The following is a 20974-nucleotide window of genomic DNA, read 5'->3' on the forward strand; positions in this document are numbered from 1 at the left end:
TTGATTGGGATCATCCACTTGTCGATGGGGTCGTCAACTCTGGGTCGTCGTAGTTTCGTGCTGGCTGAAAACTCAATCTCTCGATGATGCTTTCGAAGCACGGAAATCGGTGCCTTCATGCGAGTAGAAGCAGGCAAAATGGAAAATGCGGTGTGTTACCAACTTGGTAGGACAATAAGTGGTGCTGTCACGAAGCAACGAAACGTCATCGGCCTTACCGAAAGATAACCCTTACGTGCAATTTTCACATAAAGAATGCAAAAAGAGGTGATAAGAAGTTCGTTGGCTTCGAGGTTGTCGTATTGCACCATGCAGCGTGTATCCAAGTATAGCGTAATCTTCAACTCAAGATCCTCCAGCTGTGCGTGTTCGTTCTTCCACCCAACCCACTTGTTCTTCATCGATGTGTTTTTCTGCTGTGATTTCTGCCACATTTCCGATACAAGTGTACTAGTAGGATGCACGTACCGCCAAAGAGGGCATGTAGAGGAACCTATTTACAAGTTGCAAAGCGTAATGTGCGACCGAGAAATGTTCTCCCCTATCGGCGTACATGTATTACAACTTCAAATCGAAACTCAACGATTCTGTTTTGCTTTTCAAAGCTTTGTTTTCTCTTTGTATCCAAGCCCATACATAGTCTTGCTTGGATTATGCTGGGATTACACGCTGATGGTGAACGGCAAGAATCTGGTGAGACAAAGGAGAACTGGGAGCTCAGGATTGGAGATCCTTTGGGTGGCTACGACTCCTCTCCTCCGAGATAGCGTAGAGTTCTTCACTTCGGAAAAAGACTCGGAGCGATGAAGTTCACGCTTCCGAAAAATGCATTCCCTGCTATCACGCTGTCTAATGAACACCAGGCTGCATTGACCGAGGAAGCAGACACCGTTGTGAAGGAGATCGTTGCTGCGAATGAAGCTTTCATCGCTGACGGAGGTACGCTTGGCCATCCATACTGGAAACTAGTTCGCGCGAAGGAAGGACTGCAAGTGTATCGACAACGGAAAAAGGCGATCAACCAACGAGGAACCGACTCGTGCTCGCCTGTGCTCCAAAGTCCGTCGTGGTCTAAAGAGCACGAATACTCACGATACCGCACCTTGAGTAGCAGTAGTATCGACTTTGGAGCTGACAGGAACACATCCTTGTCCTCCTCGTCCGGGGTCGCTGGAGACAGTATCATGGAGAAAATGAGACCACATGGAGTAGCCCTAATGGCCCTACACGGCTCTATGGACGGAACCTTGGACGACTGTATGTTTGGATGCTTCGCGTCTACCGACGAGGCTTGGAAGCTGCGAAGTTCGCACATCAACGACCGTCTCGATGATGCTCGGATTCTAGCGTCTATCCGAGGACCCACTCGTACTGATCCCTGTCGTTTTCTTGGAGTGAAATGGTTTGCGAAAGAGCACCCAGTGGTGCTTACGGGGATCGTGCAACAGCGAGATTTTCTCATCATGGAATCGTCGGGATTCACAAAAGACTCGAAAGGTGAGAGAGTCGGATACTTCCTAATGCATTCCGTAACATTACGGGACATTCCGGAACTCACCCACTTGGGTATTGTTCGAGGAGTAATGAGTTTCTGCTACCTCTTCCGTCAAGGAGGGCCTGGTAAAGTCGACGTGTTTTGTCGCGGTTTCTTCGACTCTCGCGGTGATATGCCGGGGCGCCTATCCGTCTCAATCGCTGCCGAAGCTGCGATTTGCTGTGCCGGTGTGGTGGACTACGCGTACATCAAGAAACTCCGATGGCTCATGAAACACACAAGCAAACGTCAGTCTGGAGACGAAAACCAAGCGCATGTTAGTCATTGTGAGGCTTGTGACAAAAGTTTTTGCAAGTTTTCACTAACGTCATCAGGATCGGGAACGCCATGCCAAATCTGCCGCCAAGTGGTTTGTTCGAAGTGCAGTGTTACCAAGAAGATAACCATGCACGTGTCAGACACGGGTGCGGTCCAGCAATGCTCTCTTCACTTTTGCTTGGGCTGCTTGCTTAAAGCCAAGCAACAATCTGGATGGGAAATGGCCATGAGTAGCCTTGAGGCGTCCTCTGCTTCTGTGAGCTCCTCTCCGTCAACACCAGCACCTCGTTTTCCGCAGAATGCCAACCAGCAGCGTGATGGTAGATCATACTCGGCATACACGGGCAATCACGCCTATCAACGAGGAGAGCTTACTTCTACGACGATCTATTCCAAGGATCTATACAGATCAACCAGCGACCAAACAAGCGGCGAAAGCCACCCTTCTAATAACGCGAGGGTCCGAGCGTGGTCTCCACGCTCTGCAGGACCGAAGAGCACGCGCGGAGTGAGATTTGGATAACTAACCAACACAATTACTAGTATAAAGTAACATTTTCAAAAGTTTGAAGCGCTATTACAATTTTCAACCAAGAAATCATTTGACAAAGTATTAGTGTGCTACAAGTACTTTATTGAACTACTACAACATTTTTTATTGTTGTGTTACATCAACGCACACGAGCTTAGTGTTTTAGTTTTGTGTTTATACTACTAGTAGAATTGGTTCTTTGTTTTTCGCTCTGTTTTTTACCCCGTTGAGTTTTCCTAAAACAAATTGAGTGAGGCAGAAAGTAGAGCGAGGTGGGCACAATTATCGATTTTCCTTTTTGTATTCGCTCTGGCGTTGCAGCGAACAGCGCAAAATGTCAAGTGAAAAGTATTCCAAATGACTCAACTTTCTCAGACTCGAAACCAATTTCGGTGTCTGACGGGTTCCGCTGCCCGATGGATTTTGCCAGGATATGATTAGCTAACATCAAGGACCCTTATGGTCCGTATGTCGACGGCAAACGCCACTATTCTTCAGCTGCATTGCAGCCTACAGCAGTTAGACAGCAGCTATTACCAAAGCAGCAGCAAGCACGCCTGAACATCGGCGACAAGAGGAATTAAAAAATTTAATCCACGATGGCGATGGAAAGACGGACGCCATGCAAACTCTCAAACAACAAACGACCATCGTCTTTCGCTTCTGTGCCAGTCCAGCAACAACCAACGACTGCAACGCCTGCGGTGCAAACCTCCGTGCGTCAGTTTGTCAATTGGACAACCGTCGACCACACAAATATCCAGCAATCAGAAAAGTGGACAGACCGACATACAAACGCCAAGTCAGCCGATAATTCTGGCACATCGATGTGGTATACAAAATCACAGTTATGCACAAATTTCGGCATATTTCCACATTTTTTTTTATGCAAATGTCTCGCCTCTATCAGGATCCGGCCTCTCCCTTCATCATGTGGCAATTTGCCACACTGAACATCGCAGATCATCACTTGTCAATCGTGCTTCAGTCTCTAATACGCTCACCAGATAAAGTACCATGAAGGTGATCCACGTCCTGCTCCTCGCCGCCTTGGCCATCTCCAGCGTCTCGGGCGCTACAACCACGACGTCCTCGGCTTCCACCACGTCTTCAGCTGTGGCGTCGTCCACTGCCAGCGCCGCGACGTCCACTGCGGCGTCCACAGCTTCGTCCACTGCGGCTTCGGCCAGCACCAGCGCAGACGTCGCGGACGCTTCGGGCTCATCGAACTCCACGTCGTCAGCGTCAGAGTCGGCCACGTCCGAGTCGGCCAGCGATTCGAGCTCCGCGACCGACTCGAGCTCGTCGGAGGACGAGGCCACGGCTCAGAGCAGCTCAGGCACAGAGTCGGACTCGGGCCCCACGGGCAACTCGGGCGGTGCCATTGCTCCGCGCTCTGGATCCATGCTCTCCAGCTCGTCGGACGCCATGCCACAAATGACGGCGACTATGGGCTCCGTCGCGGCGGTCGTCGTCGCTGTCGGCGCGTACTTCCTGTAGTTAACTTGATAATGTCGATGGTTCCACGTAGACTGGGTGGGCTGTGAGCCCGCTCGTATCATTAACACGTATATTTCCGCTCCCGATTGAGCGTTTTGGCATCATTCTTAACGGTGTACGACGTGAGTGGGGGTTTGAGCTGTGTTGCTGATAATGCAATGTGAGCAAATGTGGAGTCCATTTTGTGGACAGGGAACTGGGACGCGAGCGGAAAAGAGCATCAACATTAGCGGCGGTGATGTTGATGCTCCTGGATCCTTCGAAGTTGAAATACAGAAGCGGTCGTCAACACTGAACTTCAGCAAGGAGAATGGTGACGATGGTTGTGCTCGCCAGTCTTGGTAGGGAATTACTATAACTTTCGTTTTAAAAAGTGGAATAATGAAGTTATCGAAGCAAGGAGAAAAGAAAATATATGTAATTTGGCATTTTGTCAATAGGAAAATAAAGCAGAATATCGTAATTACTCTCCGACAATGGAGGAACCATCTCTTACACTTCCTGGGCAGTCACAACCTCAGACCCCGTTCGAGCTAATAGAAGCGCATCCCGAGCGACCAACAACTTTTTTGTCAACGTAAATTTGTGCTTATGAAGCGCGTCCAACAGACCGCCCAACCGAATCAAGTCGCTCTTCTTCTCCAGCATATTTGACTTACCCGACGTCTCCATGTTCACAAGCACCCACCGTCCCGACATCATTGGGCATTTTAGTATATTTTCCAAGCAAATATTGCCATGATAATAGCCGCTCTTGTGCGATAGACTCAATCCACCTAGGATGTGCCGAGTCCACTTTTTTTTAATTCGGCAATGTCTCCTGGCAGCCGACCGGATGAGCTGAACCACCAGTTTGCGCGACCTAAAGTGCACCACCTCTAATTTCACAACTTCTTGAAGGCCAATCGTTAAGCGCACGTCAAACTTTTCCAAATGTCTGTAGACGTCTACATCCCTTCTAAACTCACCGCCAGTAAAACTACTGCTTCTAATAGTAAGTTGCATCGTGGTGTTCACCGAGTCAATTGATCTCATATTGGTCTCAAAGGGTTGGAATGGCGACATCGATGGACGTTTGTCACTTTGGGTAAAGAGAGAACGCCAGATTGCAGAAGAGTTAACTGATTATTCCGACAAGAACTCGAATGGTAACAAGATAATTTTGCGGTGTCGTCGTTCAACGTGAAAGAGTGCTTGCAAATCCCCACAAGTAACGTAATCAAGGATAAACGGAAGTTCTCCATAGAATATTGGACTCAAGTTCTCCACCTTCTCCATCAGTTCTATATCGTGTAGCATGGTTCTTGATCTCACCTTCTTGCCACAGAACACAACACAGTCGTTGTAATACATATGAGACTTGGTTCATTATCTCCAGTCTTGTCCGGGTCCTTCCATTGTAGACCTAGCTCAAAACTATTAGAGCTACAGATTTGATTAGCAAGAGCAGAACGTGGGTACATGTCCCTCTGCCAAGAATGTCTTGTACTTGATAGGTTGGTCTAAATCTCTGTCCCGAGAGTGTATTGTACATGCTGGTAGAGGCTTTGCTTTTCTCAGCTTCACGAGTCGTTAGAACGACGTCAATTAGTGATGATAAGCCATCACACCAGCCATTCTCAGCAAATAATGCCTCGGCAACTCGTTTGTCTCGAATACGCACGCGGGAACGGCAGTCGCTGTAAACGCGGATTCATTTGCGTGCGAGTAGCGACTCCATCGATAATATTGGCCTGAAAGAGCTTTGGAAGTACTTGAAACTGGATTTTCCATTTTCTAATCCAAACATAAAAATATTATTTTCCTTTTTCTATTCCAGCTTCTGATTTTAGTAATTCACCCAGAAATCTTTAAAACACAATCGAAACGTGCTCGTACATTTTGGGCTGGATGATTGTCGACCCTCACATGAGTAGACCTGTTGATGAAAGAATTATTAGGTTCATCCGAGTATATATCAGGAGTACACCAACTCTCCATCTCTTTATTGTTTTTAGCTTGTTTGCCCGACTCCTGTGTGTACTAGGACATTAAAAGAGTTCTGGCGGGTTGTACTTGGGTATTCCCCCGGAATGCCGAATGTTAGATTCCTGGCGATTAACCCCGGCATTATGCTTGTTTCTCTTTTTTTGCTTGTAAGTCTTCGTCCAGGGCAACTTCCCTAGGAATTCCTTTTTGAGAAAGTTCCTGAAGCCTCGCAAACGTCGTCCCTCATCTACTTGAAGCCCATCGAAGTTACTAGGCGAATCGCCATTCTTGATCACGTCCTCTGAAGCTTTGGGTGCGGGAAGCGCAGTGCTGCTCGCTTGGAGAATGACCGCGCAAATAACAACAAGGACGTAGGTGAGGCGCATGTTGATGTTGATCTAAGCTTGTAGTAGAAGTGTGCCTTGCGGGTGCCGAGTAAATTGTGGGCTGAGAATTCCTACGTAGGCTTCATTTATACGAGGTAATAGCAACGATATAGGTTTGATGTGATTTCGAGCGCATGTATGTAATAAGTGATTACAGGTTTGAACTAATATTAATTGCTTCACCGACTAATACATGTATTACTCATTAATACTTCTTGTCAGGCTGACATTGGTGCCTACTTTTTCGCACCGTCGTTGCTAATCCCGTCATGGATCCTCCCACTTGCAGTATTATTACTGCTCAGTATTAATTATAGCATGGACGTTGGTTATCCTTTGGACTTGGTCCTGTATATATTCGAGTTGCCTCTTGCCCCGTAGCCGCGTTCTCTAGCCTTGTTGCCCGTGCTCTGGCTAGTTGAAACCAAATGTCCAGCACGGCTGAGAGCCTCGGGTTCAGACTTAAGCGCAAAGTGCGCAACGCTGAGACCAACTTGTTCGAGTGGACACCATGCAGCTGCACAATCGTGGCACGAGACGGAAAGCTCTTACTTGAACTGCAGTCCCCACCACGAGGTGAAGAAAGCCAGGATGAAAGCGATAGTGAAACTGAGATCATCACTATCGACTTGGCCACGCAGCTTCTCAATGTCGTGCCCAAGAAGAATAAAGCACGATGCGACCTCGAGTACTACCCACCAGTGGCTACTATGAGCGGAGACGTCTTGAAAGAAGAGCTCATGGCACCGTCGGCTGCTCAATGCCAGCAGTGGATGACGCAGGTTCGACGTGTCCAGCAGCAAGCTCACCAGCAACGAAGACCAACTTCCAGCTCTTCAACCAGATCCGGAGCTTCACCTGTTGCTCCACTACCTTCACCTCTTACGAGTGTTGCCGAGCTAACCGCAAGTAGAGAGAGCAGGATGTCCACAAATGATGCAGCAACACCGTCTTCTATGCAGTCCAATATTATTAGAGATCACTCCCCATTGAGGAGACGAGGCTCTTGTGAAATGTCAAGTTCGGAGCTAGCACAACCAGAGGTGGAGACTATACACGAAAACATGGCATCAGAGATCTCTGATACATTACCGGAACGTCCAGCAGTCGTCTGTCGAGTCCGCGAACGCTGCGACGATCGACCCGCAGTCAACAATAGCGATCTCGACTACACGGTTGATTCTTCCGGTGGCTCACCTCCGCTCGTATTCGAGCCTGCACACTCAGCTTCGATATCGTCAATCTCTTCCGTCTCAACAGCAATACCGCCGACAAGTGAGTGGCGTAGAGGAAGCGGCACTCGAATTTCTAGTCCCGAATACTCGTCCTCCGAAAGTGACACGCCACATTCTCCACATCGATCTCGTCGATGCAGATCTACCCACAACGTGAGAGATTTTAGTGAGAACAACAACTTTGGTAGCGATGATGACCACGAACCTACACAATACAGAAGACGGGGTATCCGACGAAGCGCTGCGTCCGACGAGAGACACAAGGGAGGCGTTAAACTGACCACTTCTTCGTTATCCTCGCCATTCCGCATATCAGCACGGACACTGCAGTCCTCACGGCGCAGTCGAGATCCTCCAGTATATGAAGAAGGCGCGTCCTCACAAGCCGAGCTGCACATTCTTCAGCGCGTTGAGGCCGCACTACGTGCGCTTGAACTTGAGAACGCTCAAGCCAAGGCACGTGAGCGTGAGCTTCTACAGGAGATCCAAACTCTCCGTGACGGCGCACGAGTGGCCGCTGCAGAACGCAAGCACACGGAGCACGAATACCGACACGCACGACGCAAGGCTGAGTCGTGGAAACGCGCTGCTCAAAGTGCCGAAGCAGCAGCAGCTCAACTGCAAGAACAACTAGGTATCGCACACGAAGAGAATCAACTCTTGGCCGCCGAGAGACTGCGACTCAAACGCCAGAACAACGAGCTTCTCACGCAGGTGCATCGTCTGGACTCGCTCGTCTACGGTCGGTTCTAAGGCGTTTATCAACACATAGACCCCCGAATTAGTCAACTAACACGAAGAATTACGTACGTGGAGAGGAGATCAGATCGCCGAGGACTCGTCCAGTAATTGAATTGAAATTTGAGGAATCTTCAGCGATCTAGTAATTGATCATACAAATCCGCTGCCGGAGCCGCTCCAGTGTCGGTCCTCGTATCGCTCAGCGAAATCCGCTTGTGATGATGCAGTCTTCGCTGGATCCACACTGTTTTGATCCGTCGAAGCTTCATGCGGGTGCGTCAGACGCTTAGTCGTCGTCCTCTTTAAACTCTTGTCGTGATCGGCGCTCTTACTTCTCGAAAACTTCTTTCTAAGCTTCGAAATGTCCTTCGTCTCTGCAGCTGCGTCTTGTTTCTCAGCTTCCTTCTTCTTCTCCTTCTCCAGTTTATCCTCCGCAGCAGTGGCAGCCACCATAACCTTCGCAGCTTCTGCTGCTGGGGTCGTAACTTCGTCCTTCGCCAATTTATCCGGGTGCTCCCAGATCCACGACAGCCAACTCGGCGTCAGAGCGTACATGAAGGTGCCCCAGATGGCTTCTCCACTCTGAGCCTGCACCGTTTGGTCTCGAACCACACCACTCACGAACTCCTTGGCGTGATTCTGAATGTCTCGACGGCTCAAAACATCGTGCACCGAGTCTCCGAGTGTCTTGGTCACGTTCTGCTTCACTGCGTCTTGCAGGAATGTGTGCGCCAATAACTGCGTCAAGTTCGCTCGTGTCTGGTCGTCGCGCATAATCTGCTCCAATAGCAGCAACAAGGCTTCCTTCGCCTGTGGATCGACCACGGTAGACCGCAGCAAGTCTACCAGTTGACGCAGTGTCTTGGGGTCTTCCAGTAAAGCCGCCACTGTGTGTTTGGTGAGGTCCGCCACTTGCGTCCTCGTCATCGGGTCGTTCAGTGTATGGATCACCAACGCCCGCAGTGCTTCGCGAGTCGACTCCATCACTACAAGCTGTAAAAATCAAAGTCAGTTTCCATTCTATCGTACAATGATTGCATCATTTTAATATAGTTCGACATCTAAAATGTTGCAATCATATCAATACAGCACAAAGCCTCTTGCTGCGTATCCTTACCCTTTGTAGGAATCTGGAGGCTTGATCCAGCACTTTGGGGTCATTCAACACCGTCTGTACGATCTGTGACGCCAGTTCTCGCGTGTTGTCCCGCAGGGTCTCGTCCTGTAGCGAGCGCGACGCCACCTCAGCCGTGTGCTTGCTCATACCGAGCTTGAGCTCCGGCCCGAAGGCCACGAGCCCCACACCGCCCAGTACCAGCGATCCCATCCACCACCAGACGCGCTGGCTGCGCATGAGGCGCAAAACCATCTCGGGTTCGCTCATATCGGGCGCTGAAGTGTGCGACGGAGTTTGAGGTGGCTTGTTCGAGCTGTAGTGTCGCCTACGCAGATTCAACGTGTGCGAACTCCATGTGGGAGATAGCTGGCGACCAGAGGAAGGTATTAAGCCATTTCTTAGTGACGACAAAGCTCGGAAGCGGCCGCTAGACGCCGCCGTGCGCATCATCGCGACCCGCATCGTCGGAATCCGATGTAAGGTGGACGTTAGCGTGATTTGCGAGGTGTCCGGTTGAAAGTGACACATAAGATGATGACCGAAGTTAAACACATTGGTTCACATAGGATGGGACACATCGAATCGGACAACTAAAAGAGGTGACAAAATGTATCTATGCAGGCTCGGTGGCCGCGACTACCTAAATGTGGCTATGCAACGCAACACACTGCGCTTGTTCAGAATCCATTCCATTGCACACGCACTATCCACCCTCTCAATTCACTTCGGGGAAACGCACCGCGTCTTCCTTGCTCTGCCTAATGATCTGTCGGCCATCGCACAAAAGTTTTCTCTTTTTCTGTCTTGATTCGTTTCGATGCCTCTTTCTCTCGATCTTCTCGGTCTCGCGCTCGCTAATAAGCACACACATCACTCACAAGACTGCCCGGTACCGCGCGCTTGTCGCAAGCGTCACTATCTTCCGCTGCGCTTCACGTGGTCGTACGAGTTCAACTTGCTGTTATGAGTGCTTCGTCGCATCGCGTCGACTGGATCGTCGTCCCTGTATAGTTTAAAAAGTCTGGCACTGGTACTTCCAGATGACGGCAAAGCAGTCGCCGCTTCCCGTTGCAAAGTAGGGGGACGCTGGGGACGACGCCACGCTTATCACCGAATTCCGGTAGCCTGTCAATGTCAGCACAGAGCGAGACGAACGCGGATCCCAGAAAACCACAGATCGATCCTTGGAACCGGACATCAACCACCTGAAGCAGCAACAGTATACAGTTAGCAATAAAGTCCAATATAAGCAATACGTGACAGGAGAACGCACCTTCCATCAGGCGTGTAGGCCACTGAGAGCACAAAGTCCTTGTGGCCCTGGAAAAGCATGCGCGGCCGTGTAGTTGTGCGGCCCTGAGCACACACGTCCCACAACATGATGTTGCGGTCAAGCGAGCCAGAAATCACGTTCTTGCCATCAGGTGAGAAAGCGATCGAGTACACAGAGTCGCTGTGGCCCTCCAGTCGGTCCAGCAATTGTGCTGTCTCCGTGTCCCAAATCCGTACAACCTTGTCCAGTGACGCAGCAGCAAGAAGCCGTCCATCCGGAGATAACGCCACCGACGTGACGCCGTCCGAGGGACCGCCACTCTCGTTACCGAAAATTTTCTTGCACTGGCCGTTGCGAGGATCCCAGAGACGCACCTTGCGGTCACCCGAACCAGACACAATCAAATCGTTCACGTAGTCCAGCGAGTAGATTTCTGACTCGTGGCCAGTCATGGCCGGGCCTTCCTCGTTCGAAGCGATATCCCACACACGGATGGTGTTCTGCGGCATTCCAGCAACGAGTTTCGAGCAGTCTGGCGAGAAGCAAACAGCGCGAACGTACGCGTCATCAGGCTCGTTAGCTGCGGCATTAGCCTGAGACGTCGGAGTCTGTCCGGATCCAGCAGGACGAGAGACCAGGAACTTGCGGTCGCCAGTCTTTACGTCAAAAACTTGTGCCGTCTTGTGGCAGCCCGAAGCCATCATTGTACCGTCCGAGGAGAAGCGCACGCAGCACACAACGCTCTGGTGGTCCATAGACTGGTGCATCTCAGCTGCTGGACGCTCTGACTCCTGGTACGACATGCTCGTCTTGGATGAGTATACACAACTCCAGTTGAGACGACTAGCTTTCGTGTTCGAGCTCTTCTGCGTCGTATTGTTGCCCGAAGCTGCTGACAGCGTCGTCGTCGCACTGGCCGAAGGACGACTGGTCTCAGTGTTCTCACCCTCGGTCTTTGTAGCGTTCGATGGCGTGTTCTGGGACTGGTTAGCAGCGGCACTGGGGCTTGAGTTCGTGCTGGTTGATCCCTGTTCACGGTTCATCTTGGACACCTGCGGGAGCATCCCACTCGATGTAGGCGCACTGTTGCCAGCCGAACTAACGGAAGGAAGCGCGCCCTTGCCATTTCCGTTAAGACTGGGGATACTGGGCTCCGAGCCATTGAGCTTGGATTTCTTCAGGGCCGGCGGCGAGGCTGCGCGGTCTTTGCCGTTCACTTCGCTGTTAATGCTGGGCATGCGACGTGAAGACGGAGTCGTGTTGGCGTTGCTCGTGTCCAGAGGACTGAGCTGTGGCGGAGGGTTCGCGTTGCCACCCTGAGGGGGAGGCGGAAGCTGAGGGGGCTGCTGGCCGAGCTGCTGCAGGCTTCGCGAGGCCGGCTGGACGGGCACTACGCGCACAGGGGAACTGCCACTACGTTGCTGAGTGTTGGCGGCCCCAGCGCGGCCAGAGGACGTAGCTGCGGCCACAAGATTTGACATGAGCGAGGTCGAATCCTCCTGCATGCTACCGCTAGTGGGCGGAGCACGCGAGCGCTTGGCCGGGAGCTTGGCCGGCACGGCCTGCTGCTGTGGCGGTACCTGCTGCTGCTGCGGCACTTGGCCAGTCTCAAGCTGCCTGCGCATACGCAACATGTCCTCCTCGTACTGCTGGCGAATGCGGCGGTGGTTGGCCTCAAGCGCCTTGAGCGACTGCTGGATCTGGTCCATTTCCACGACCTGCGACTGGATCTTACGCTCCATCTCGAGCTGCTCCATCTTGGCCATGTTGAGCTGTTGGATGGCGGCTTCGTATTCGGCCTTCACCTGGTCAAGCATCTCACCTACACGGCTCGTGGCCGCTGTGGCCAGCTGTGGAGGGGCTCCAGGGTTTCCTGACGTCGGTCCACGGAGCTGCTGCGGCTGCTGCTGTTGTGGAGGCGGCACACCCGCATTCGGGTTGCCGCCGCGGCCACGGGCCGGTCCGGGGGCGGACGACGTGTACATGGGTGTGTCTAATAGAGAGGGGGGGATAAGTGGGCCGACGTGGCGAGGAGGGAGAAGGCGCGAATGCTACAGACCTGCTATAAGAGTCAACGACGGCTGGGAGGCCTCGTGGGGCTGTGGGTGTCTCCTGACGTTTGCCGCGCTTTACCCAACGCGAGTGTTTCCTGGTGGCTTTAGGAGTGCGTGAACGGCAGAAATTGGGGGGAGGCGGGAGCGAGAGGGGGCTGCGTGGATGGGGGGACTCGGAAGGAGTGATGGTCACCAATTCAAACCATTGACTCGGCTATGCACGCCACCGGATGGCGCGAATTCGCTGTGCTGAGACCTCTCCGCTAGTATGTTATTGCCTCTCAAGAAGCATTAATAAACGATATAATCAAACTTTCAAGTAAATAATGTCCTTCAAATAGAAATATGGGTAAATAGCTAATTACTACAAAGAGAAAATATAGAAGAATTATGGTGCAGTGTCCTGGATACCTTCTGAGTTTAAATCCGTAAGTGTGCAATGATAATTGCCCCTGTTTGACTCTCCTATACTGCTTTGAAGATTTCACGCTAGCTCAAGGTCGGAGACGCTTACGCGAAGTCCAATGAAGCATGTTGAATATATACAGCAATGTGGCATGGCAAACACCGTGTTTCCTCTAAATTACTATATCAACGATGAAATCAAGAATATAACTAATAAGAGGTTTATCGCCCGGCCCATCTTGACCATACCGTGGACACGTGGTGCGCAGTGAGAGTAACAACATGCCGTCGAACAGCTCAGCGAACAGCCACCGTGTTTGCTGGGTTGAGTGAGAGATAGCCTGGCGGCTATCGGTCTCCGTGTGCCGCGAACCCGTCACGACGTTACTGCTCCGTTCGATCTATTATAATGTGGCTACAGTCCAGCGTTGACTCGCGTTGAAGTTTTCGAGGTGGTGATCCTGGTGTGAGTATGCAGATGGTGGCAAAGAATGTGTTGCTCTAACCACCAATAGCGTCCGGTGTCTCTTGCGTGAGGGATGACCTTCTTTACTGCATCACTTTAAAGTGAAAATATATGGCATCATCTAACGCATCAGATGGCGTGACGCCATACGTCCATCCAGTAAACTATGTGGTCACCTTGCATTCAGGAGGGGCGACGTGCTTGATGATCGCGTTGCATAAACAAGACATCTTCCACCACCAAACGTTCTGTGGCAGGAATACACTGTCCCAACTCCACGTTACTCACGTCGACTCGTCTCTGTCTTTCCTCCCCGAAGTCGATATCGTCTTTCCGAAGTCTGCTTGCCAGACGACCGCACAACAATAGGGCCAGTCGCCTTGTCTTGGCTGAAGTATACACCAGCATTTTCCCTTTTAGAACAGCAGCAAGAGTCTTCTTGTCATGGTGCGGTCCCTGCCGCTGCGCAGCGGCTTCTTCAAGGCTCCAGAGCTGTCGGACGCCGACCAGGCCGAGCTGTTGGCCTGGGGCCGCTCGCTCGTGCCCGACCTGGTGCGTCAGCCTGACGTGGAGTGGACAATGATCAACGAGCGCAAGGGCGTCCAGCTGTGTGAAGACCGGCAGAAGGGCGGACTCACGTACTCTATCCGCGCTGTAGGCCCCGTACGCGCGTCATTGGACGACGTCATGGATATCTTTCTGGCGCAGAACACGGTGGACTACCGCTCGCTCATGCAATTGCAGCTTCGCGAGTATTTTGCCGATGCTGCTGTCCTCTTCCACAAGGAACAGAATGAGTCGGAGGCGCTGAGCATCAAGTGGACGGCTGCGCGCACGAAGAAGAGTGTGGCCAGTCTCGGCGGACATGTGGGCGTCGACTTTTGCTTCCTCGAATACGCTGGCGTCATCTCCTCGAACCTCGTGGACGGTAACAGCAGTACACTGAAAGGCTCTTCGTCCTCTACCAAGGGCACACCTGTGGGCGTCTGTCTCTACGAGTCAATCGACCAGGCTGAGTGTCCATCACTCTATGACTCGCACAAACTCGAGCGCGCTAGTGTGTCCAAGTGCGGCTTCATCTTCCGTCCCCACGTGGACGACGGCGTGGTCGAAGCCACGTTCGTCTGCAGCATCCGACAGCCGCCAGGAGCACGCAGTAAACGTCGCTGGAACCGCGCTCTCTTGGCGCATTGGGCTGAATGTGTAGGTGGCATCGAAGAAGCCATCAGTCGACGACGTATCTCCAAGGAACTGACCAAACGTCGAGTGCCCACGTGGGTGAACGACAAGGACCGCGCGTGCTGCCACTTGTGTCTGAAGACGTTCACAAATACGCGACGTAAACACCACTGTCGCGCATGTGGAGAGATCATCTGTAGGGCGTGTTCGGTCTACAAGAGTGTGGACTTACAGTCTGTGGGATTAACCACACTACGCGTATGCAAAGCCTGCATGGATGGAACGTCCACTACTGCCGCCGATCGCGAGAAGGAGGAGGCCAATCTCAAGGCTGCAGCGGCTGTGGCTGCTGCAGCAAGTGGGGTCACAGCTGACGGTGTTGCATTGCCTGAAGGTGTGGACAACGCTATTTTGCGAGACGCAGTGGAAGAGTACGCCTTGGCGCTCCCCGGTGCTCAGGTATCTACTGTCCCTGACCTCGTTGGAATTGCCTGGCTACAGCAATTAGCAGCTAGAGACCAGGAGAGCAAGGCCATGGTCAATGCCCTGATGGAACGACTACGTATAGATTCTCAGCAGAAGGACGTGGGAACCACTGAAGAGCAGGTGGACATCTACGATACACTTTGTGATCTGGCAGCTCAGACACTGGCCTGCAAATACGCGGTTGTCAGTCTGGTGGACGAGAACCGTCAGTGGTTCAAGAGTGCTGTGAACGTCAAGGAGTCCGAAGTGCCGCGCGACTTCAGCTTCTGCGAGTATCCGGTACGGGACCAGCGACCACTTGTGGTCATGGATACATTACGCGACCCACGCTTCAGAACGAATCCGTTCGTGACTGGCCCATTAGGTGTGCGCTTCTTGGCCGGCGCACCGCTGTTCACAGTGGACAATGAGTGTGTTGGTGCAGTGTGCGTGCTGGATACGGCACCTCGAGAGTCTCTGCAAGAGTCGCAGATCGCTACTATGCAGAACTTGGCACACTTGGCCATGGTTATGGTGCAGGAGCGAAGAGAAGCACAGAATAAAGTTGCACGCGCTATGGCAGCATCCTCTCAAATTGTACCAGCGCGTCAGAATGGCGGACAACTCACTAACAACGCCGGTTCCTCTGATCTCGTGCCGCTGAGCAGCTACTCTGAGACGTCTATGGTTGTACAAGGTCGCGAGAGACCCAAGGAGGACCCTGTGCTTAAGGAACAAATGATTCAACTACTGCACAAGGCTTCACAGGTTCGTGACCAAGTGAACCAGCAGACACACAAGCAACAGGCAGGACTCCAAAGTTCAGCTGAATAGACCAGCCCTCAACGCATAATCGTCGGGAACGTCATCACACATTTACGCTCCGCTTCATTTTCTTGTGAGGATGGCGTGACGTACACTTAGCAATACATGGGGCCAGGATCGGCACAAGCTCTACAACGCGTTTATCGAAGAACATCACGGCGAAGATCCAGAATTTTGAGCACTGGAAGCGCCTGCAAGTTGGCGATAGCAGCACAATGCATAAAGTGAGGAGAGCGATTGTGGCGTGGAGCACGGTTGTAAACGTCAGTGGGTGGAGTGATGCTGACGGAAATGGAGCGTGTTAGAGTGAAAATGTTTTTATATTGTCAAATTTTGCTAGAGTTCATTATCTTCGCGTTGGATGCCTAGTCTTGCAGTTCAGCTGGTTTAAAAGAGTCAGCCTTGCGTCGGTATTCTTTCTGTGTGCTAGCGCTCTACAGCAGCTACTCGTGTACCATCACGCGGCGGTATTGCTGTTGAGACAGAAGAGATTGACGATATCGAAGCTGAGTGCGCAGGCTCAAATACGAGCGGAGGTGAGCCACCGGAAGAATCAACCGTGTAGTCGAGATCGCTATTGTTGACTGCGGGTCGATCGTCGCAGCGTTCGCGGACTCGACAGACGACTGCTGGACGTTCCGGTAATGTATCAGAGATCTCTGATGCCATGTTTTCGTGTATAGTCCACCTCTGGTTGTGCTAGCTCCGAACTTGACATTTCACAAGAGCCTCGTCTCCTCAATGGGGAGTGTTCTCTAATAATATTGGACTACATAGAAGACGGTGTTGCAGCATCATTTGTGGACGTCCTGCTCTCTCTACTTGCGGTTAGCTCGGCAACACTCGTAGGTGAAGGCAGTGGAGCAACAGGTGAAGCTCCGGATCTGGTTGAAGAGCTGGAAGCTGGTCTTCGTTGCTGGTGAGCCTGCTGCTGGACACGTCGAACCTGCACCATCCACTGCTGACATTGAGCAGCCGACGGTGCCATGAGCTCTTCTTTCAAGACGTCTCCGCTCATAGTAGCCACTGGTGGGTAGTACTCGAGGTCGCATCGTGCTTTATTCTTCTTGGGCACGACATTGAGAAGCTGCGTGGCCAAGTCGATAGTGATGATCTCAGTGTCACTATCGCTTTCATCCTGGCTTTCTTCACCTCGTGGTGGGGACTGCAGTTCAAGTAAGAGCTTTCCGTCTCGTGCCACGATTGTGCAACTGCATGGTGTTCACTCGAACAAATGGGGAAAATATTTTTTATGACAGCAAAGTTTTTTATTTACTAAAGGGGCTCATTATACAGTGCTGACGGTGGATATACTGCCACCACCCCACCCCACCCCCTTTTTTTCTGGGAAAAACTATGGAGATCGAGGTTACGGAGATCGAGGTGTAAGTAATATATAAAAAGTGCGATAGGTAGGAATTAATTAAAAATAGGTATTACTATAGTGTGGTTGTGCGCCACCAATTTGACCATCAAATGGATGTGGGCAATACATGTATCACTTTTGAAATGGCGGCAACCAACACAAAAGCAAAAGCACCTACGGGCAGAGGCTCAATCGCCACTCGGCGATGCTCAACATGCAAAAAGGTATTCGCGTCCCAGTATTCGAAGACCCGCCATCTCAAAAAGAAGTTTGGCTGCAGTAAAACAGCTAAAAAGAAGAGGGTTGCGGAGAGGAAGGAACGCAGGAAGTCGCAAAACAAAGCGTACTATCTCAGGCGTAAGTGGGGCATCTCTCTTACTCACGACCCACTCAGCAAGATCCTCGACACTCTTCTCTCCAAGATTCCAGCGAGTGAAGCTCAGCTGAACTTTCGCCTCCAGCGACTAAATCGCAAATAACTTTGTTTTGTGCCGCTCAAAATTCTTTATTGTTTTGGTCTCATTAGTGACCGTGTTGCTCTCAATTATGAAGCATTAGATCAACACGAAAGTCTCTCTTACGATTTACGAAAAATGAACTTATATTTGCAAAAACCACTCTTAACAGCACCAAAAGCGTGTTGAAAGCACTGATATAAATCTGAATAAGCCAAAATCGGTCTTAAGATGTATGTCCTCGACTTGCAGCCACTGAAAATATTGCGGCTATTGATATGAAAGCATGAATATTACAATGAAATATAACATATTCTTAAAGTTTTTTAGTTTAAACAACAGTTTATGTACCAGAACGTCTCTTGTACTGGGTTAAAACGGTCTACGACCCGCGCGTCCCCAACCACGAGGAGGTAAAAACTCGTAATAGAATGGTTGGTTTGTTGTATCCGTTGTCTGGCCTTGGCTGTCTGGGATCTGCTCTTGCGCGCTGATGTTAGATCTCTGGTTTAATACTTCGTTCAGAGACGGGAGTTGCCTGGTTGATGTTGGGAGTGTATGAAGCGGTGATGTGTTTGTCACAAGATATTTTGTAAAAGTCATTTCTGGATCCGATCGGGGCGCTGGATTGTTCATGTCGACTCTATCGGCGAAGGTGGGGTCCCGAGCCGTACCAGACAATCCGTGGTTCTTCTTGTGAGTTTTCCTACGCTTTGTTGACCTGTTAGGCTTTAGAGGAGCCGGATCGAGCACTCTAGATGCACAGTTCTCTGTACGACCCCTTCTTGTTAACCAGTGCTCGTGAAAGTGCTCGGTTTTCAATTTTGGTGACGTTGTGACTTCACAATTTCGATAAGATCGTGCACACATGGCCTTCCGTTGGAGCGTCTAAAACCACCAGTACAAGCCTCTATCGGCTCTTGCTTTCTCACGATCCGATGAGCTATCTTCCACAGTTCCGAGGTTTTTTGAAGTGCGTATCTGCTAATGAAAAGGACGACACCAGTGTACTGCTCCTCTTGCAATTGGTGAGAGACTGTGCTGACGTCGCGTTCTACCCCGTAAGAAACGTTTTTGATGCAATTTTTCCACCATGGCAGCAATTTATCGAATGCAGTGAGCAGATCTCCACGGGCAGACTCAAGCCAGCGTTTACACTTGGCGTGTGTGCCCTCCACAGCAGATGTATCCCGGTATCCAAAATGTAAGTACTGGGAAGTCCAGCAATGAACTAACTTAGATTTGTATTTCCACCAGTGTTTGTCCAAATAATCTGCCATTTCCACGCTAAACTCACGAATAGTAGCACAGCGCGATTCAAATTCCGCTTCCGAAGGAGATTCAACAGCGTCATAGTATAGCTCCATGAACTGATCTGTTGCAACCGTGTTCTCGTACTTATCCTGGCCAGGAGCGGGGTTTTCAATCTCAACTTGTCCAAAAAGTGTTCTAGTCTTGGCCAACACGTTGCGATACATGTGCCAACGGCAGACGAGAGATGGAACATCAGGAAACGAGCGATCCAACGCGTTCATACACGCCTGGTCCCGATCTGTAATTATGATCGTAGGCTTTGATATAGCATACTCTGTCATCATACATTGCAGTTGTTCGAGAGCCCACAAAAAGTCGTCTTCCTTTTCACCTGATAGCCAGCACTGTGCTATTGGCAATACGGTGTTCATGTTCGTCATTGCGATAATGTTCAAGAGCGGCAAGTCGTACGCGTTAGTTTTGTATGTGCAGTCCATGATCAAAACGTCTGAATTCCACTTGTAAAATTGTTTGATACCTGGATGAGACCAGAACAAGTATTGCAAGCGAGAAGTCCCGGGGTTCACCTTATACTTGAAAAAGAATTTGTTCGTAGACAGTTGCTTCAATAGCAGCTCCGTTGGTGTGTTGCTTGCAAGCGCCTCACGTCGGTCCACTCTCTTGTGATTCGCCACATCTTTCGCCAGTATTGATGTTTCAGGATGAGCGTGGCGAATGGTTGCTACTACAGCCGCAGGTGCGATACCAACAGCGGTTTGAGAGGAAATCAATGTTTGTGTTGACAGATCCGACGATACAAGACGCTGCATGTCCCGACGTCGATGCCCAGGATGAATACTGGGGTCTTCGGAAGCTGGGTGAGTGTGTAGCGCGGATCCTTTCAAGTACACAATTTTCCATCTTCCTGAACAATCGTTCTTGTTGACAGCTTCAAGCCGAATTTTCATTGTACAGCCAATTTTACTTGTCCCTCGCTGTACTCGAACTCTCTCTTCTTCAGTAAAGTGGCGGTTGTTCTGCGTTTGTCCGTATTTGTCGCATTTGAAGTCACGCTGCCATATCTCCTTGGCGTTGTTTTTCTTGTGGTGGCCTTTAGTGACGTCAATTCCCTTTCTCCGATTCCAAGCATGAAGAGCGGCTTCGGCATCGTCGTATGAATCATAGACATTCTCCGGTAGCGGGGAAATACTGAAGGAAGTTGGAGTACTTGCAGGTGTCGCCATTATAGGAGAATGGCATTTAACACCAGCAACAACTGCCCGAGTTTTAATGTTAATTTTGGTACTCTAGGCCATATATAGTCTGTCTATTTTAGTCATGCTTGTGAGATCTATTTTTAATTAATTCCTACCTATCGCACTTTTTATATATTACTTACACCTCGATCTCCGTAACCTCGATCTCCATAGTTTTCCCCCTTTTCTCTGTATTTCATCCAAAAAGCTACTCTAGACGAACCTGTTTTGACCAATTGAAAGGCCGTGTCAATACGAATCGAATGGTGGCCGTTTCGTGGCATTTGCCAACTTGCCCCCCCCCCCCCCCCTCAAGGCAGCCAAAACGGTGAATGGCCTTGTCGATTGGGCGGCGATAGCTATACTGCCACCTCGCTTTTCCTCAGGTAAACGCCGTGTTAGTGCCCTCAAACAGGAGTGTGTTATGGCCTGGATTCTAACGTTTCTACTCATGTACTGTGGTTTGTGTTGGCACCAGTCTCAATGCCAAGAGGACCAGCATTGACTGAGAGGGAAAAGGGGGCAATTCTTGCTCTACATAAGCAAGGTTTAAGCAAAAGAGCGATATCCAGAGGCGTCAAGCGCTCGAGGCCGGTCGTGAGCGCGCTCCTATTCGACCCTGCGGCCTACAACACCATCAAAAGGCCAGGGCCAGCGAAGAAACTAACCCCTACAGCTGAGCGG

At 50.7% G+C, this 20974-nt stretch overlaps 8 protein-coding genes across 10 annotated transcripts; 4 read left to right on the forward strand and 4 right to left on the reverse strand.

The window, feature by feature from the left end:
* Window positions 1-803: 803 nt before the first annotated feature.
* Window positions 804-2336, forward strand: PPTG_11567 (hypothetical protein; the record flags this gene model as incomplete). Its single annotated transcript, XM_008907664.1, has 1 exon — window positions 804-2336. The coding sequence occupies one exon, from the start codon at window positions 804-806 to the stop codon at window positions 2334-2336; it is 1533 nt and encodes a 510-aa protein (XP_008905912.1).
* Window positions 2337-3233: 897 nt separating this feature from the next.
* Window positions 3234-4316, forward strand: PPTG_11568 (hypothetical protein). The gene has a single exon (XM_008907665.1). It carries the CDS (start codon window positions 3363-3365, stop codon window positions 3843-3845), a length of 483 nt encoding a protein of 160 aa, XP_008905913.1. The 5' UTR covers window positions 3234-3362; the 3' UTR covers window positions 3846-4316.
* A 21-nt stretch (window positions 4317-4337) lies between these two features.
* PPTG_22958 (hypothetical protein) lies at window positions 4338-4547 on the reverse strand (the record flags this gene model as incomplete). Its single annotated transcript, XM_008907666.1, has 1 exon — window positions 4338-4547. The coding sequence occupies one exon, from the start codon at window positions 4545-4547 to the stop codon at window positions 4338-4340; it is 210 nt and encodes a 69-aa protein (XP_008905914.1).
* Window positions 4548-6380: 1833 nt separating this feature from the next.
* On the reverse strand, window positions 6381-9798 carry PPTG_11570. 2 transcript variants are annotated; one of them, XM_008907668.1, is made up of 3 exons: window positions 9293-9798; window positions 7644-9168; window positions 6381-7576 (listed from the first exon to the last, which is right to left on the reverse strand). In XM_008907668.1, exons 1-2 carry the CDS (start codon window positions 9752-9754, stop codon window positions 8326-8328), a joined length of 1305 nt encoding a protein of 434 aa, XP_008905916.1. In that variant the 5' UTR covers window positions 9755-9798; the 3' UTR covers window positions 6381-7576; window positions 7644-8325. The 2 variants fall into 2 exon arrangements, with proteins under 2 accessions (XP_008905916.1, XP_008905915.1); XM_008907667.1 differs by having other exon boundaries at window positions 7640-9168.
* PPTG_11569 (hypothetical protein) lies at window positions 6628-8350 on the forward strand (the record flags this gene model as incomplete). The annotated part of the gene is made up of 1 exon (XM_008907669.1): window positions 6628-8350. One exon carries the CDS (start codon window positions 6628-6630, stop codon window positions 8185-8187), a length of 1560 nt encoding a protein of 519 aa, XP_008905917.1. The 3' UTR covers window positions 8188-8350.
* PPTG_11571 lies at window positions 9793-12789 on the reverse strand. 2 transcript variants are annotated; one of them, XM_008907671.1, is made up of 3 exons: window positions 12625-12789; window positions 10566-12558; window positions 9793-10497 (listed from the first exon to the last, which is right to left on the reverse strand). In XM_008907671.1, exons 2-3 carry the CDS (start codon window positions 12548-12550, stop codon window positions 10305-10307), a joined length of 2178 nt encoding a protein of 725 aa, XP_008905919.1. In that variant the 5' UTR covers window positions 12551-12558; window positions 12625-12789; the 3' UTR covers window positions 9793-10304. The 2 variants fall into 2 exon arrangements, with proteins under 2 accessions (XP_008905919.1, XP_008905918.1); XM_008907670.1 differs by having other exon boundaries at window positions 10566-12789.
* Window positions 12790-13864: 1075 nt separating this feature from the next.
* On the forward strand, window positions 13865-17257 carry PPTG_11572 (hypothetical protein). Its single transcript, XM_008907672.1, has one exon. The coding sequence runs from the start codon at window positions 13935-13937 to the stop codon at window positions 15966-15968; it is 2034 nt and encodes a 677-aa protein (XP_008905920.1). The 5' UTR covers window positions 13865-13934; the 3' UTR covers window positions 15969-17257.
* PPTG_11573 (hypothetical protein) lies at window positions 16778-16927 on the reverse strand (the record flags this gene model as incomplete). Its single annotated transcript, XM_008907673.1, has 1 exon — window positions 16778-16927. One exon carries the CDS (start codon window positions 16925-16927, stop codon window positions 16778-16780), a length of 150 nt encoding a protein of 49 aa, XP_008905921.1.
* Window positions 17258-20974: the final 3717 nt, after the last annotated feature.

This window comes from Phytophthora parasitica (genome assembly GCF_000247585.1).
Source record: "Phytophthora parasitica INRA-310 unplaced genomic scaffold supercont2.27, whole genome shotgun sequence".
Lineage (NCBI taxonomy): Eukaryota > Oomycota > Peronosporomycetes > Peronosporales > Peronosporaceae > Phytophthora > Phytophthora nicotianae.

What these genes read in the sequence shown, in the direction of transcription:
- PPTG_11568 (XM_008907665.1), top strand. Translation starts at nt 3,363, where the DNA reads ATGAAGGTGATCCACGTCCTGCTCCTCGCCGCCTTGGCCATCTCCAGC.
- PPTG_11570 (XM_008907668.1), bottom strand. Translation starts at nt 9,754, where the DNA reads ATGCGGGTCGCGATGATGCGCACGGCGGCGTCTAGCGGCCGCTTCCGA. An exon ending in CCTCCAGATTCCTACAAAGG is followed by an intron (nt 9,169 to 9,292) that starts GTAAGGATACGC and finishes TGATTTTTACAG; the next exon opens with CTTGTAGTGATGGAGTCGAC.
- PPTG_11571 (XM_008907671.1), bottom strand. Translation starts at nt 12,550, where the DNA reads ATGTACACGTCGTCCGCCCCCGGACCGGCCCGTGGCCGCGGCGGCAAC. An exon ending in GCCTACACGCCTGATGGAAG is followed by an intron (nt 10,498 to 10,565) that starts GTGCGTTCTCCT and finishes TTGCTGCTTCAG; the next exon opens with GTGGTTGATGTCCGGTTCCA.
- PPTG_11572 (XM_008907672.1), top strand. Translation starts at nt 13,935, where the DNA reads ATGGTGCGGTCCCTGCCGCTGCGCAGCGGCTTCTTCAAGGCTCCAGAG.